This window comes from Cloeon dipterum, chromosome 1 (assembly GCF_949628265.1).
Source record: "Cloeon dipterum chromosome 1, ieCloDipt1.1, whole genome shotgun sequence".
NCBI classification, from domain to species: domain Eukaryota; kingdom Metazoa; phylum Arthropoda; class Insecta; order Ephemeroptera; family Baetidae; genus Cloeon; species Cloeon dipterum.
The window spans coordinates 25,082,889-25,097,057 of record NC_088786.1 but is presented as its reverse complement, the minus strand read 5'-3'; the positions used below and the strand labels follow the sequence as shown (position 1 = coordinate 25,097,057).

At 41.2% G+C, this 14,169-nt stretch overlaps 4 protein-coding genes across 11 annotated transcripts; 2 read left to right on the top strand and 2 right to left on the bottom strand.

Moving 5' to 3' along the window:
• The first annotated feature begins 750 nt into the window (after window positions 1–750).
• Window positions 751–4,615, top strand: LOC135935482 (protein arginine N-methyltransferase 9-like). Of its 3 annotated transcripts, none has more exons than XM_065477868.1 (10): window positions 751–902; window positions 996–1,177; window positions 1,248–1,374; window positions 2,367–2,603; window positions 2,653–2,820; window positions 2,882–3,302; window positions 3,354–3,599; window positions 3,651–3,991; window positions 4,046–4,199; window positions 4,255–4,615. In XM_065477868.1, the coding sequence occupies exons 2-10, from the start codon at window positions 1,009–1,011 to the stop codon at window positions 4,588–4,590; spliced, it is 2,199 nt and encodes a 732-aa protein (XP_065333940.1). In that variant the 5' UTR covers window positions 751–902; window positions 996–1,008; the 3' UTR covers window positions 4,591–4,615. The 3 variants fall into 3 exon arrangements, with proteins under 3 accessions (XP_065333940.1, XP_065333955.1, XP_065333946.1); XM_065477874.1 differs by lacking the exons at window positions 751–902; window positions 996–1,177; window positions 1,248–1,374 and adding exons at window positions 1,452–1,684; window positions 1,749–2,129; window positions 2,188–2,311; XM_065477883.1 differs by lacking the exon at window positions 751–902 and having other exon boundaries at window positions 1,060–1,196.
• Window positions 4,605–5,333, bottom strand: ND-B14.5B (NADH dehydrogenase (ubiquinone) B14.5 B subunit). Its single transcript, XM_065477907.1, has 3 exons — window positions 5,122–5,333; window positions 4,781–4,924; window positions 4,605–4,729 (listed from the first exon to the last, which is right to left on the bottom strand). The coding sequence occupies exons 1-3, from the start codon at window positions 5,273–5,275 to the stop codon at window positions 4,680–4,682; spliced, it is 348 nt and encodes a 115-aa protein (XP_065333979.1). The 5' UTR covers window positions 5,276–5,333; the 3' UTR covers window positions 4,605–4,679.
• Window positions 5,334–5,685: 352 nt separating this feature from the next.
• Amnionless (amnionless) lies at window positions 5,686–7,778 on the bottom strand. The gene is made up of 8 exons (XM_065475486.1): window positions 7,658–7,778; window positions 7,339–7,605; window positions 6,922–7,142; window positions 6,619–6,862; window positions 6,343–6,561; window positions 6,130–6,286; window positions 5,939–6,071; window positions 5,686–5,881 (listed from the first exon to the last, which is right to left on the bottom strand). Exons 1-8 carry the CDS (start codon window positions 7,701–7,703, stop codon window positions 5,768–5,770), a joined length of 1,401 nt encoding a protein of 466 aa, XP_065331558.1. The 5' UTR covers window positions 7,704–7,778; the 3' UTR covers window positions 5,686–5,767.
• A 387-nt stretch (window positions 7,779–8,165) lies between these two features.
• On the top strand, window positions 8,166–13,373 carry LOC135946605 (solute carrier family 35 member F3). 6 transcript variants are annotated; one of them, XR_010575527.1, is made up of 13 exons: window positions 8,166–8,299; window positions 8,658–8,889; window positions 9,033–9,139; window positions 9,198–9,392; window positions 9,539–9,710; window positions 9,778–9,956; window positions 10,015–10,143; window positions 10,202–10,394; window positions 10,462–10,551; window positions 10,614–10,743; window positions 10,926–10,955; window positions 11,279–11,389; window positions 12,232–13,373. XR_010575527.1 is itself a non-coding variant. In XM_065494897.1 (12 exons), the coding sequence occupies exons 2-12, from the start codon at window positions 8,715–8,717 to the stop codon at window positions 12,344–12,346; spliced, it is 1,515 nt and encodes a 504-aa protein (XP_065350969.1). In that variant the 5' UTR covers window positions 8,166–8,299; window positions 8,658–8,714; the 3' UTR covers window positions 12,347–13,373. The 6 variants fall into 6 exon arrangements, 4 of the variants coding, with proteins under 4 accessions (XP_065350969.1, XP_065350985.1, XP_065350977.1 ...); XR_010575530.1 differs by lacking the exon at window positions 10,926–10,955; XM_065494897.1 differs by lacking the exon at window positions 11,279–11,389.
• Window positions 13,374–14,169: the final 796 nt, after the last annotated feature.

Here is a 14,169-nt window from a genome sequence, read left to right as displayed (position 1 = left end):
GTGTTGGATGATAGATATAGAGACACTTGCATTGTAATTAATTTAAAAGCATAATATGCTGAGAAGCTTATAGATAGAGCAGCAAAAGCTTTAAAGCAAAATAGGAAATCTACAGATTAATAGGCAAAGAAACATTCTTTAAGGAATTTAATTAATATCCTTTGCCTTTTTTCAGCTCGTTGACATTCAACTTATTAAACGCTCCATTCATGCAAGCTGATCAAATTGGCTGTTTGTATAAGTACAAAAATGGATAGGGACATAGAAAGACCCTGATGGTTTTCCCATTATTCTCACAATGTTGTCAGTTGATGTAAATTCATTGACAAATTGAATTGCCCAATTAAAAAAATTAGTTTTTATCAAATTGCTAGGGGTAAAAAGGTGCTCGCATAGATTAAACTTTTCCCTTTTATTTCATGTAAAAAAGCATTTAAATTTTAGCAATTTTAGAAGCAAATAAATATATTTTTAAGCATTTTTCCCAACTCAATGGACATTCTTGTTTGCTGATATACATATATTGATCATAGAAATAAAGAAATAAACGACGGTTCGTTAGTGAAATGGTTTTCAGTGTTTTCTTTGTTTGAAATAATCCACAAAATAAATACTTCCTGAGCCGTTTTCTCTCGCAAGTAGAAAAAGCAGTATCACTGCACCGCCCGCGCCAAAGAGAATTATACGACGACCTCTTCTGAGCATTCATATAACGACTCTCTACGAACTGCTACGAGTGCTGCGTGTTGCGAGCCCGGTGGCAGGCACACCGGCAGGAGATCAGACGATCTGAGTTGTAAACAGAAACGTTGTGCTGCGATGATAATAACTTATTATATTATTACAATGCAACACAGTACTCGTGGCTAGAAAATTTGAGATTTTCTGATTAGACTGACGAGGTAAAACTCAGAGGGAATCCAAATTTCACTTATTGTTAGATTACGGCATAATATAATATATCTGACAAATAAAAATATTATAATATTCAACAGATCGTCTTCGCTCATGAGTAACAATGATGCGATTCGAGAAGTGGCCCTGAACTCCAGGGCCCAAGCGCTATCATATCTAGGCCAAGAAAATTGGGGGAGAGCCTTCGCTCACCTTACCTTATGCTTGAAGCTCGAACAATCGTGGCAAGAGGAGCTGCAGGAGCAGTTATCTGACTGTTTGTGTAAGAAAAAAAGACGAAAGTGTGTTTTGTTTCAATGATTAAAAATAAAGTAAAAAATTTAATATTCCAGGCTCTTGGGGAAAGCAACTTGAAGAGGAAAGTAGGTACAAAGACCTGCTGCATTGCTACCAACAAGCACTAGAAATTTACCCAAACAACCATGAAGTGCTCAACAACCTTGGCGCCCACCTTTTCAGGTAAAAAATATCTTAAAATGTGGTGAACAATTGTGATGGTACCAAATTTGCATTGTTTGAAGTGCGATTTCTCATAGATAAATATGACAAGTGGCTGTCAGTTCTGACTCAAATTTGGCCTTTGAGAAAGCTTCGGAGGCACATGCACAACATAATTTTGGGGTTTGAGATCCTGACGGCAGGTCTCAAGCCAGCGTTCGTGTGGGACTTTTTCGTCCCGAAAAGATCCGACCTTGAGGAGGCAGTGGCGTCGCTGGTCGCCATAGGCTTGGTACCCCCCAAGACGGTAGTGCTCACCTTGCAAAAAGGAGTGCGTCTCAAAAACAAATTTGAAGCAACGCATCCTTCACTAAAAGTCTGTTTCCTCTGTGAAGGATTGCCTGGTGGCCTGCACGGAAACACTTTTGCTTACCGTGAAACAACAACTCTTGGTGGTTGACATCAGCTCAAGCCTGGCGATCCCTGCACTCACAGACAAGGCAGAGGAAATCGCTGAAATGATCACGTCCATTTTGTGTGCTCTGAGCTCGGGATCAGGTTCGTTGGAGGCCAAACCTGGCTGGAGCGGGCCGACCCTTACAGGCCTGTTGCTCGGTTACCCAGTGCTGTTCTGGCTTAATCCAGACGATTCTGAACACTGCCTGACGGGACTCTCCTTGACTAATTTCAAAGCCGAGGGCTGTCACAAGGGAACTGGAAAGAGCCATTTAATAACATCGTTCAGCATTCCCACGTCTCTCGTTGAACAACTTGCAGTCAGTGATTTGGCTCTGCCAAAGCAAGGGTGCAAAGAATAATTTGTGCTTTTTCTAGTGTCTCGTGCATCAGTGGTTTCGGTTCAACTTTAAAAGCGTTTCGCAATCAACTTTCACGCATTTAAAGCTAGTTAGTCGGATCCACTTAGATTCTAATATAGTCTTGTAAAAGTTTCCAATCGGTAATTCGATCGGTTTGCTTTGGCAGAAGAGTACAGTGTTTTGTTTTGTTTTCAGGATGGGTCACTTGGAGGAGGCGAAATCTTTTTTTGAAAAAGCGCTGGCCATCAAGAAGGACTTTCTGCCAGCTGCGCACAACATGGAAAATTTGACTTCCACCCTGGTGGAGCGGTGGCACTTCCGAATGCTGAATGATTCCATCAGAAATGAATCGTACCGCGAGGCAATTCTCAAGAAGATAAGACAGGGGTTCTCCAAAGTCCTCGACATTGGTACTGGCACTTCGTTGTTGAGGTACTTTTCCTTGTGATTCGTCTTAACTCGACTAATCATGAAAATTTAGTTTGTATGCAGTGCAAGGAGGAGCAAAAAGGGTGTTTGCCTGCGAGTGTTCGGCGGCTATGATAGAGATTGCAAAAGAGGTCATATTAGATAATAACGTTGAGAGTAAAATCGAGCTTCTTCAAAAAATGTCAACTGATTTGAGCATTCCTGCTGATATTCCGTCAAGGTATATATAAATTTAAAATTATGCTGCCAATAGCTCCTAAAAATTGTTGATATAAATACAGAGTGTCACTTGTAGTGACAGAAACGTTGGACGCCGGCGTCTTCGGAGAGAACGTGCTGCAAACCCTGATTGACGCATGGGATCGTCTCCTTCTACCCCAGAGCAGGAATTTAGTTTCTCCCAGGGCAGGCTCCAGGAATGGCATTGTAGTTCCGTTTGGGGTGAAAATCTATGCTGCGGGCGTGCAGTGCGCCGCAATCTCCAGGATGAATACTCTGGAGCCCAGTGTGTGGGATGCTTTGGGATTAGGGCTGGAAGGGACTCGTTTAGCTGCTGCTCAAAATGAAGCTTACAACTCTGAGAAACTTGAGTATGTGGCTGGCGGATATACATTCATCACTTCGCCTGTAGCTGTACTTGAAGTTAACTTTAACGACCCGCAAGACCTTCAAAAGCACTTGGCTGGGGAGCATGATAAAAAGGTATTTTTTAACATGCTTCCCAGCCTGTTTAAATTTTAATCTTGTGACCAGATGGAGGTGTCGTGTTGCGATGCGGGACAAATTGACGCCTTCGTTTCATGGTTTGTTCTTCAAGTGGACGAAGACCTGAAGCTGTCTTCAGAGCCAGGCAAAAAATCCTGTTGGGAACAAGCTGTTTTTGCTCTAAGCGTGCCACTTGAATTGCAATCTGGCCAAACTGTCAACATCGCCGTCTCCTCGTCACACGGACTTTTAAAGATCCAACCAGACTCGCAAGAACTGACACCAGAAATTATGGTATCTATCTACTTAAACTATTTTCCTATTATTATTAATTCATTTTTTTAGCTAACTGAATGTGTAGCAATTGAGATGTTGAATGACAGCACTTGGACGAGATCCATGCAGATGGTGGCAAACTCCTTTAAGGGCAAAGCTGGCCTGAAAGTGCTTGACTTAAGCCCATTTCCATACTTGGGTCTATTGTTGTTGAAAATGGGAGTGTGCGATAAATTGAGGTGCTCAGGTCGTTGCATGAGCCTAGCAAGGAAGGTAGCTGGCGATAACTGCGATTTGGATGACTTTAACAAAGCAGACAAACTGGATTGCTTTGACTTGATCATCCTCTACCCATGCACCCCTGAAGGAGAGCTTGACCAAGAAACCATCCTTTACGTTTCACAATTACGGTAAAGTTCTAACCACTTAAATCAAAATTCAAGTTAAGCTCCTTGTATTTTTAGAAAACGCCTTTCTCCTCAAGGAGTGATGCTTCCAAAATGTCTTTCAATCATTGGTCAGATTTGGAATTCAGATTGGTTGGAATCTGTTTCGCAACTTCAAACAGATGAGCATGTCAGTGGATTTAAAATCGCTTCGCATGTCAACAAGTACAAGGTAAATTTCTCATTGATGCAGCATTTTGAATTTAAATCGCCACTTTGCGTTGCAGCTAAAACGACATTTAGATTTGCGACTTCAGAGTACACCACACGCTGTTCTTAGTGAACCGAAAGAGATTTTTTCAGTGAAATTGTGCGAACATTTAACAGAAGAGCCAGCCAAAAGCGAGCTGCCTCTAATTAGCACAGGCAAAGTGACTGCTGTTGCACATTGGTTTCAGTTTGACTATGGACAAGGAGTTGAATTTCAAACAAACCAGATAGACTCATACCCACGCCAAGCAGCTGTGCTTTTAGAGGACAACATGACAGTGCATGAAGGGCAAAAACTTAAAATCGAATCTTGCTTACAAGCAGGAGTTGTGAACATAAAAGTTTCCTTGTAGGGCAATTAAATCTCTTTTCTTAACAGCCATTTAACTTTATTTAATAACTACCATTGAAGAATTTACAAGTTGATTCGTGAAGTAAGATATTAGCGAACTGGAATCCAACTTCCGAACACCTCGCTGTATTTCACTCGGGCTGGTAAAATAATTATTTAGAATAAATTCAAAGTAAAACTTATTAACTTACGAGGCAGTTCAAAATCTTCAGGGTGCAACGAAATGTAATGTCTCAACACTGCATCTCGTTGGGCCAATCTCTTGTCTCTATAATCTTGCAGAAGTTTTCCTGCCCCAGCCAAGCTAGCCACAATGATCAAAGATCTTGGTAGTCCTGCACCAAATCATATTGTTCATGACATTTGAATGGTAAAGTTACAGTTTCTGCCGCGTTACACATCTCGCCAGTTCTTATTAGAATCCCATGCTAAAGTAGGGGTGGCGAAAACTGTAACTCGGCGGCGAAAACTGTAGCTTTTCCATATATTATGGTAGTTTTTGACATTCAAAAAAGAAGAAAAATAAAATTACCGCTTAGGGTTGGTCGTCTGTTAGCCCAGTTGTACCACAACGCTCCAATAGATCCGACGATGGATCCGGAAATAATGCCCCAATTCTTGTAAAGAACACTGACATCGTCAGTGTGAGAAGGGTCCAGCAGTTCCAGCGCGGTTTTCCTCTCCATTTTTACCAGAAAATTTGGCTGAATGAAGGCAGATCTGTCTTTCTGCCGAAAAGCAACAAAAGATGGCCATAAGACACGCCCCTTTTTACTCGCCTGCTGATCGGTCTTACGCATCATTTTGATACCGTTTGGCGCGGTGGGAATAATGTAGACGTAGACCAGAACCCATAAACGCACGGAGAGACGACAATATTTATATAATACAAGTACAGACAAGATTGTTTATTTGGTTATTAATTAATCGAAGTAATAAAAATGCGTAAGAAATAAATATAAATTGTAGTCACATACTCAGGACATTATTTTGATTCAATTTTTAAACTAGCAATTATTTAAGATGAGGCGGAAGAGAGGTAAAATAATTGTAAAAATGTATTTGTTGTTTTTATTTGATATTCTAAACAATTATTGCGTAACATATTTTTATTTGGTGTAAATGAGTTTACCATGTCTCAAATATTTTGGCTAGATATCAAAGATTTAGATCTCAACCTATTCCTCTAAGCTGAAAGTACCATCAGTGGTCTGCGAAGACATTTCGTCTGAAAGATTATCTAATTCTTCAAGCTCTCTCAAAGTGACCTTTTCAAGTGATCTTGTTGAGTCCTACAAATTACAGGGATAAATTTGGTATTCTATGATTTCATATTAATTTTTGCATACCTGTCCAACTAAACTGAACAAAGGATTTTGAAACGATGATTTCTGAGCGATTTCCACTTCTCCGTCAGCGGCTGTGTTTTCAAATCTCGCAAAAAGAAACGAGGGTTGAATCAATTCTACAGGAATCCCCCTACTAAAATTATTTTGATACAATTCAATTACACATAAATTTAATTATAATTATTTTTTACCCTGACTGGTTTGCAACGCAGTTGACTGTGAGAGCGGTTACCACGAAAATTGCAGAAATGAAGAGTATTTTGAACACGATGGATCCAGCGGAGCCCCACGACGTTATGGGATCGCCTGAATATGTGGCTTTCGCGTAAGGAGTACTTTCAAAGCTCACTATATAGCAAGAAGGGGTTTAAAAAATGATTTAATTTGTAATTAAATATATTTACCAGTTTCAAACTGCTCCTGTAGAGCCTGCGCCAAAACCACGCTCGAACTGACGTACGTTTGAGAATCTCTCAAGACGATTTGCAACTCGTTTTTGTCGATTCTGCTAATGTGATAGAGAACAGGATATTCGCCCTGCTTCTGATTATACTCGACCATACTCTCGATCATCTGCTTCATTCTCGACCAGCTGCCCTTAAACAAGACACGGATGGCGGCACCTTCACACATAAAATAAGCTACACTGTTCAGCAAAATGTCAAATTTATTTCTCAAACCACAAATCGGGCAGCAAAACCCTTTTGGCGTAATCGGATCTTCGCAGGGTGCGGTGGTGCAGCGCATTTTTTCAAAGGAGCAGATGCGTTCTAAGGTCAAAGGGTCTAGATCTGCATTACAGATACATCCTTTAGGGTCTTGGCACAGCTCGTGTGTGATTTCCAACTGGGAAGCGTCGCCTTTGAAAACGTGGTAGCCGGTGTCGTCCAAAATCATGTTTCGAAGCCGCTCTTGGGAAACGTCCTGAACTCAGAAACTATATAATATTTCTGTTCTGACTTTGATATTAATTATTTACGCACCTGTCCCTCAATGTTTAATTCGCCAACCTTGATGGGCACTTCCGGCAACTGAATTTGAAACAGTCCGCCGTTCATGAGCACGACCTGATCAGTTTCGCATGGGACCCTCTCGCTGTGAGGAATAGGAGAATTTTCGCCACCTTTGAGTGGTTCTCCACTAGGTCCATTCCAGTTTGCTGGATCGAGCCAGTAACGTGTTTCGCCACCGGTAAATTCAACTTCTGAATCAATAAATTAACACAGATAGAGTATTAGGAGATTGCAACATAAAATTTTTTAATTATGATCAATCTGAGCCCTGCCACAGAACATAAATTTCATTTATTTAGAGTCTCTGAAAATTGTAATGCAACTATATAGCATTGATTTCTCGTGGAAAATTCGGTGGAATTAATAAATTGATTCAACATATCGAACCTTCTCCTTCGCAACCCCCAAGATTGTCCTGCTGTCCGACAACATTGAGGTCTCCATTTGACGCCAAAAGAACTTCTCCTGTGAGCGGAAGCACCATCTCCCTGAGGTTGGTGGCGCCGGGATGGAGTGCAACCGCAGCAGCAGAGTCCTGAGGGAAAATCACGCGGTCGTTCCTGCATGGAATGCGCTTTACATCCCAGTTCTTCACATCCCAATAGTTAGTGCTGGGCATCCAGGTTTTGATCGCACCATTTGATTCTTGGATTACTGTTGGGTTAAATTTTCAAAGTTAAATAAAACTAAACTGCAAAGCTATTACCCAAACTGTAAAGAATAGCAACCATGATTGTTAATAAACGATGCATTTTTGCCGACTGAATCCTCTTATGTGCGGAGAGGATTCTGACAGTGGGCGTAAATAATATGAAGAGCGCTATCAGATTGTCAGCATCTGTAAAAAATAAACGTGACCAGACCAGCTTGATTTTTTTTTCATTTTTTTACATTTCGATGGAATTGAAGAATATTTAATTTGAGCAAGGTTGCAAAAAATTAAAAGTTAAATTAATAATTATATCCCAAAGTGTTCTAGGGTTTAATTTTGAGTTAAGTATCCTGTAATAATAAAATCACTGTCGTTTATAAGGCCATTTTTACTAAATATCATTTAGATGGCATTAATGCGCGGTTTATTGGCGAAGGTCGAGAATGCGAGATAGCGAACACAGGACAAAACAAAGCGAGCCAATGCCCTGTTCTACTTCTGACAACTCGGGGGTTGTGCTGCAGATCGACCGGCGCCGAGTCCACATAAATTTTGCGCCCACGCACGCGCCGTGCTCGGTGGTGCTCGTTTCGCAACATTCTCTGGTCATCTTTCATCGACTTCGCCGCTCGCCCTTCGCCCCCAGCGCTGCCCCCGTCGGGGAGTTTATCGCGCCGGACGCTCAGGGCGACTTAGGTGAGTTAGTTGCCCCAAAACTATCAGCTCGGAGTGTCTGCCAGGGTACTCAATTTATCGTCTGCCTGGGGGATGTGCGTGTCGCGAATAATATCGAGGAAATTTGCATTAACTTAATGCGGCACATTGAAGTACGCTCATTTGTTTACTAATCCACCCATTTGCTCTTGATGAAACCCGCAACTATTAAGCGGACACAAGGTCGTGACAATGACACATATTTCGTCCCTTGCGACGACACACGCATTATATTTGCCCTGTATAACGGCGAATTAGTGGCTGTTGTGGTACAGAGATTGTGTTGCTGTCAAAACAGAGGCGACAATCGATAAATCAATTCCATCAATTTTCATTCCAGAGCTGCGTTTTACATTATAACGAAAAAAACTCCGCACGAAATCGAGATCCGTTTAGAATGCGAGAGGGAGACTCCATCCCTTCGATTTTCAACCCCCGTCGACCCCGAACCCCTAGCGTGGTGGTCACTACCGAGGATGGGGAAGCTGCCCCGGTGCCATCAACACCGGTGACCAACGGCCCCTTCACCAGCATTCAAAAACATCCGCGGCAGCAAGACTCGACTGAACAAGGTCTTTTTCTTAGTTTCACATAATTTTGTGTAGTTTTTTCTTGTAGCTTAATGATTTAAATGGATTAAAATTTACATTAATTGAAGAAATGTTGAATTTTTAAAAGGCATTTATGATTGATTCCCTTTAATTTTTATTTGCAGCACCTTCGGAACCAGACACAAGTGCTCTACAGCCGATAAAACACTCTTCCATTTGGAGCAAGTGCAAAAAACTCAGTGATTCGTGCATTTCGCTCGCAGCAAGAAAGGTGATGAATATCTCATTATTTCGACTACAGCGAACCGAATTGAACTGTTCGTTTACAGGTTTACTGCGGAATTTTTATCACAGTCGTCGTAACCTGCTGCTGGGTGGGCACAACGCACTCGCTGAAGCTGCTCTACAGACACCGCAGTGCCGCTAACTCTTCCTCGCCCCCGCAGCCCCTCTTTTACAACCTCACCACCCTGAGCAGCATTCAAAATAGCACGTCCCTTAAATCTGGTGAAGCCGTCAGTTTGGTAAATTGGATTTTAGTAAATGTTAGGGCTCATAGTTACCTGATCTGCTCCGCCGATAATTTTTCGGACACGGTCGTGGAGTAAAAACGGCGGTTGTTGAGACCTCTTTCTTTGGTAAAATTTTTAACGGCGGATCACATCTACAGAGAACGATGCATTACGACGCGCCATTCTGCACAGCTTGGTTTTTGACCAACTGGAACATCCTATTTTTACCTTTCTACCTGATCTTCCGAATGCCTGGATCAAGGTGTTCAAACCCGTCAAAGATCATCGCAGAGGCAATCAGGCCGTTCAGAGAAAAGGGATTCACTTTCGGTAGAGTAACACATTTTTTTAGACTCGCCATAAAATAATAATAAAAAATTTAATATTTCCATTCCAGCCCGTTTTTTCGTTCGCCTGATGTTTGTGACCGGTCTTTGGCTGTCGACCTTTTACTGTTTGGTGCTTTCCATGCGCACCCTCTACGCGACTGACTCAATAGCACTTTTTGCCACCACTGTGTCTTTCGCCTATCTATTGTACTGGGTCATCCTCCACGAGCAATTTGTTGGCATACGAGTGAGTATAAATTTCTCAACTGTCCCTAACTGAGTGGTTTTACGCAATTTTCGTGCAGATTGTAGCTGTCATCTTATGTGACACGGGAATCGCCTTGCTCGCGTATATGGATGGAATAACCGACAGTCCCACGCTTGGGGGAGTTGTACTGGCTGTGACCGCTGCGACTTCATTTGCAGTTTTCAAGGTGCAGTACTGTTTGAAAAAAAGAGGCTGAACGCCGACTCTAGCTAAACCTCCCACAGGTTATGTTTAGGAAGTTAGTCGGTCCCAACGCGACTAAGGGCCAAATTGCGTTGTGCCACTCGGCGCTCGGCCTCATGAACGCGATGCTTTTGTGGCCGGTTGCGCTTGGACTTTTCCTGTCCGGTTCTGAATCGGTTCCCTGGCCGGATTTGCCTTGGATAACCCTCCTCGCGGCTTCTGTTCTCCTGCTTGGTGAGAGAAAACTTGTGAAAGCTACGGAATCAATGTGATGTTATATTTTCGTATTGAATATTTCCAGCTACAAATCTGATAAACAATTTCGGAATAGCGTACACGTACGAGATTTTCATCACCATGGGTTTGATAACAGCAGTTCCTCTCTCTGGTGGTGAGACACTATTTATTATTTTTACTCCATTTTATTTTCAAATGCATCCTCATACTGTGCAGCTGTGGACATTTTGCTATACCACGCGACATTCGCTGGAATGAAGTTGTCAGGCATGATTTTGATAGCTATTGGCTTCTTTCTGGTATTCTTCCCGGACAACTGGCCCGATTACATCACCAGACTACTCAGGTACCTAAGATGATAACATCACCTCTGCTATTCTTTGGTTCCCCGCAGTGGCGGAATTTCTCTTGCAAAAATTTCATCCCTATCTTCTCATCAAATATAAATAATAAATGTTCATAATATACTATACCGTCACTGGTGGGGTGTTGCGATTTAATGCTAATCATCACAAATGCTTCTTACAGAAATGTAATTCTGCTAAGTCATAGCGCTAGGTAAGCTGCTAGTTTTTCTACAGTAAAATAAAGTGAAAAAAGTGTCAGCATGTGTGTAAATACCGAAAACTTATATATTACATTCTCGCAGAGGAATACTGAAAATCCTTAAATTCCTCTCTGCCCACATGTGAAACCATCTCTCTCATCCAAATCTCTATACTCTCTTCTACCATATATATTTCTTTGCAGACTGCATATGTGTCCAAAATGAATATCTATATTCTCCTCCTCCACATATGTGTGTGTGTGTTTGATACCCTTGATCCTGACCCACGTGACCCAACTTGGAACTCTGCAGGGTTTGTTTCGCTATTTTGTAGGGCTAAGGCTGGAGGGAGGCGAAAAGATGCCAGCATCTCGCAAAATTTGAACCATTACTGATGAGCTATCGGGCTTGCGAGGCTGCTTTCCTCTCTAAAAATAATTCCAAAGTAACTACTATAGTGCCTTATTTTTGTTTTTTGTTCACATTTCCAGTAGGATGATTGCTATTTGGTCCACTTGACGAAAGTTTCGTTGGATAATCTCACCCTTTACTGACTGTGAATCACAAAGTATATTTATTTTTGCAATAAAAACATAATATTAACATATGGAGACTTAGAAGTCAATATTTAACAAAAGTGCACATAATTTATTAATAGCAGTTTAATATTATGCAGATCATAACAATATATAGTCTTTAGAAAATTAACTAACAGATGAGTAATGTAGAATAATTAACTGATTCACGAATAGCCAGTTGAATTATATTTTCCGGGGATTACTTTACACACCCTATTGTCGATTTCCTTTACAACCCTTGGCAACCTATCGACTAATTTCTTCACCTGTCCCCCAGCACAGCAAACATTGTTCTGTATAAAATCATTCTCACACCAAATAGCTCTTACATTAGGGTAGACGACGCATGTAAACTGTATTGTCCGTGTTACTCAGCGACGTACATTTGCATACAAATACAGATGGCCTGAATAAATTAAACAAAGTAAGTTTCTTTTGCGGAGAAAAACGCTGATAGAAACTTAGCATGCACGCTATTTGCTATTTGTTTACGTATGATATTGATTCTTTTGACCGCAACTATATGGTTGACGAAAAATATTTTGTTCGTGTTAGCTTTTATTGATCGCTTTCTGCTTCCCGAAAAAAATAACAAGTCAAAGAGGAAAAACAACGCATGATACTCAAAGCTACAGAGCTGCATAAACGCATGCTGAACGTTGTTTGTCAAACGAAATGTCTCATATGTGAAAATATGATTTTTGCAAAGGTGGAGCCGACGCCACCGCAACGGCGCCTTAACCGGACAGCGGCGCGACATTGTCGACTACCGCACCGGATACATTCGGTCGCACTTGCGGTCGCCCTCGGGCCGAGTGCGGTGACCCACGCTTGACGGGGGCAGCATAAGTGGCAACGAGGCATGGGACTCTGACCATGACCAGTAGGCCCGACTAGGCCCCCTGGACGCGATTGGTCGGCTTTGAGCGAGACAAGTTACAATATACAACGAAAACCTTTATCATTTGTATCAACTCCAATGATGATCGACGATCCCTGATTGCGATTAGCCTGAAAATATTCCCTGGATTGATTTTCCATTATTATTTGCTATATTACTGTGACCTGTAAGTAGCCCGCTATTTTACCTGTAAAAATGAAACCCTCGTGTTTGTCTCAGAAGAGCGCTCCAATCAGTGCCCAGGTTCCTTGTAGCCCCCGTCGTATTCAAACAACCCGATGTTTAGAGACTAAATCTGCGCTACCAGATCTCTGAAACTTTTAGGTGGTCCTGATCAAGTAGGATAAATGTGATTGTTGGCCAAACATAATTGTATATGTTTTAGCTGAGCTGAACGGAACTAAATAGTATATTTTCATACTGGAACTTTAAGCTGAATTGGCTTTACAAAATAATAATTGGCTTTTGTAAGAGACAGCTAAGTATTCGAGTTTCGGATAGAGTAAGCTTTTACTCTGAAATATTATATTTTTTGCATGCGGTGGACTTCAAATTACAGGGCCATGCCGATTGGTCGCAGCATAGCCCAATTTATAAATTGTTGAACGTTTGGAAAGATAGCTTCCATTAATCTCGCTGTCGCGACTTTGCACCGACAAATGGGAATAAACTCTTCCATTGATAAGCTATTTTTTATTGCTCTAAGTGCACCGCAAAAATATCTCGTCTAAACTAAAGCTACACTAATGTTTGTCCTCTCATGAGAGTAAAAAGATCCTTTCCTACTGGAATGCGTCATAAATTGGTGGCGAGTCCTTGTGAATCCCTTGTATATTACAATAGGATATAAGTACGTATATATTGTCTCTGATGTAGAGATCCTCTGGCTGTAATGTGATTCCTTTGATGTAAAATACACTAACCAATAAACAAAAGTTAGGAGATATTAACATCGATTTTTCATTTGCAAGTAATGATAGGAAAAGCTATAAATCGCTTTGCCTCTGCAATTTTTTGACACTCAGCAGTGAAGCTCAGAGAGGAAAATAATGGTCAACCTGATGCATGATATTGTGCACAGCCAACTCGCAACTTCGATTTGCGTGTGCTTCATCATGAGAGACCCGAATCATTTGGAATTAAACAACATCACTGCAGGAAGTATTCCGATCGTTATTGCGGGAGTAAACAACAGGTTTGAGAAACAGTTTTGGGATCTATTGCTCCACCGGCTTCACATTTCACATCCTGTCTATAAATTGAAAGTAGGCAGTCCGCTTTTCATTTATGCTTCGCGGATTGCATACTCGAATTCTTGCAGGCGCTTTCTTACCAATACCGTTGATGAGAAAACGTTTTACAGCCCAAATTGTTAGAATTAATTAATGGTTTTAAATAATAACACTTTCCACACCCTGTTGCCATGGGTCCTCAGATTTGGACGTTTTTCTCAAAAAAGTGAAAAAACATGCCACCCATTTTTATATGTTAATAGTCGCTACGTAAATGGGCAACATTTTGGATAATTTGGATTTTCAAAATTTTATGTACTAGTAGGGTATGCCAGATTTATTTGAAACATTCGATTAGATTTTTGTGACCTTGTCCTTTTACCTACGAAGTTGTTCACCGAGGGCAACTTGTTTGGCGTTAAATTTAGAGCATTTTTGACAACAATTTTTAACCACCATAATTCAGCCAAGAAAGTTATTATTCTCTGAAAAAATTGTTTTCTTTAAACCCCTG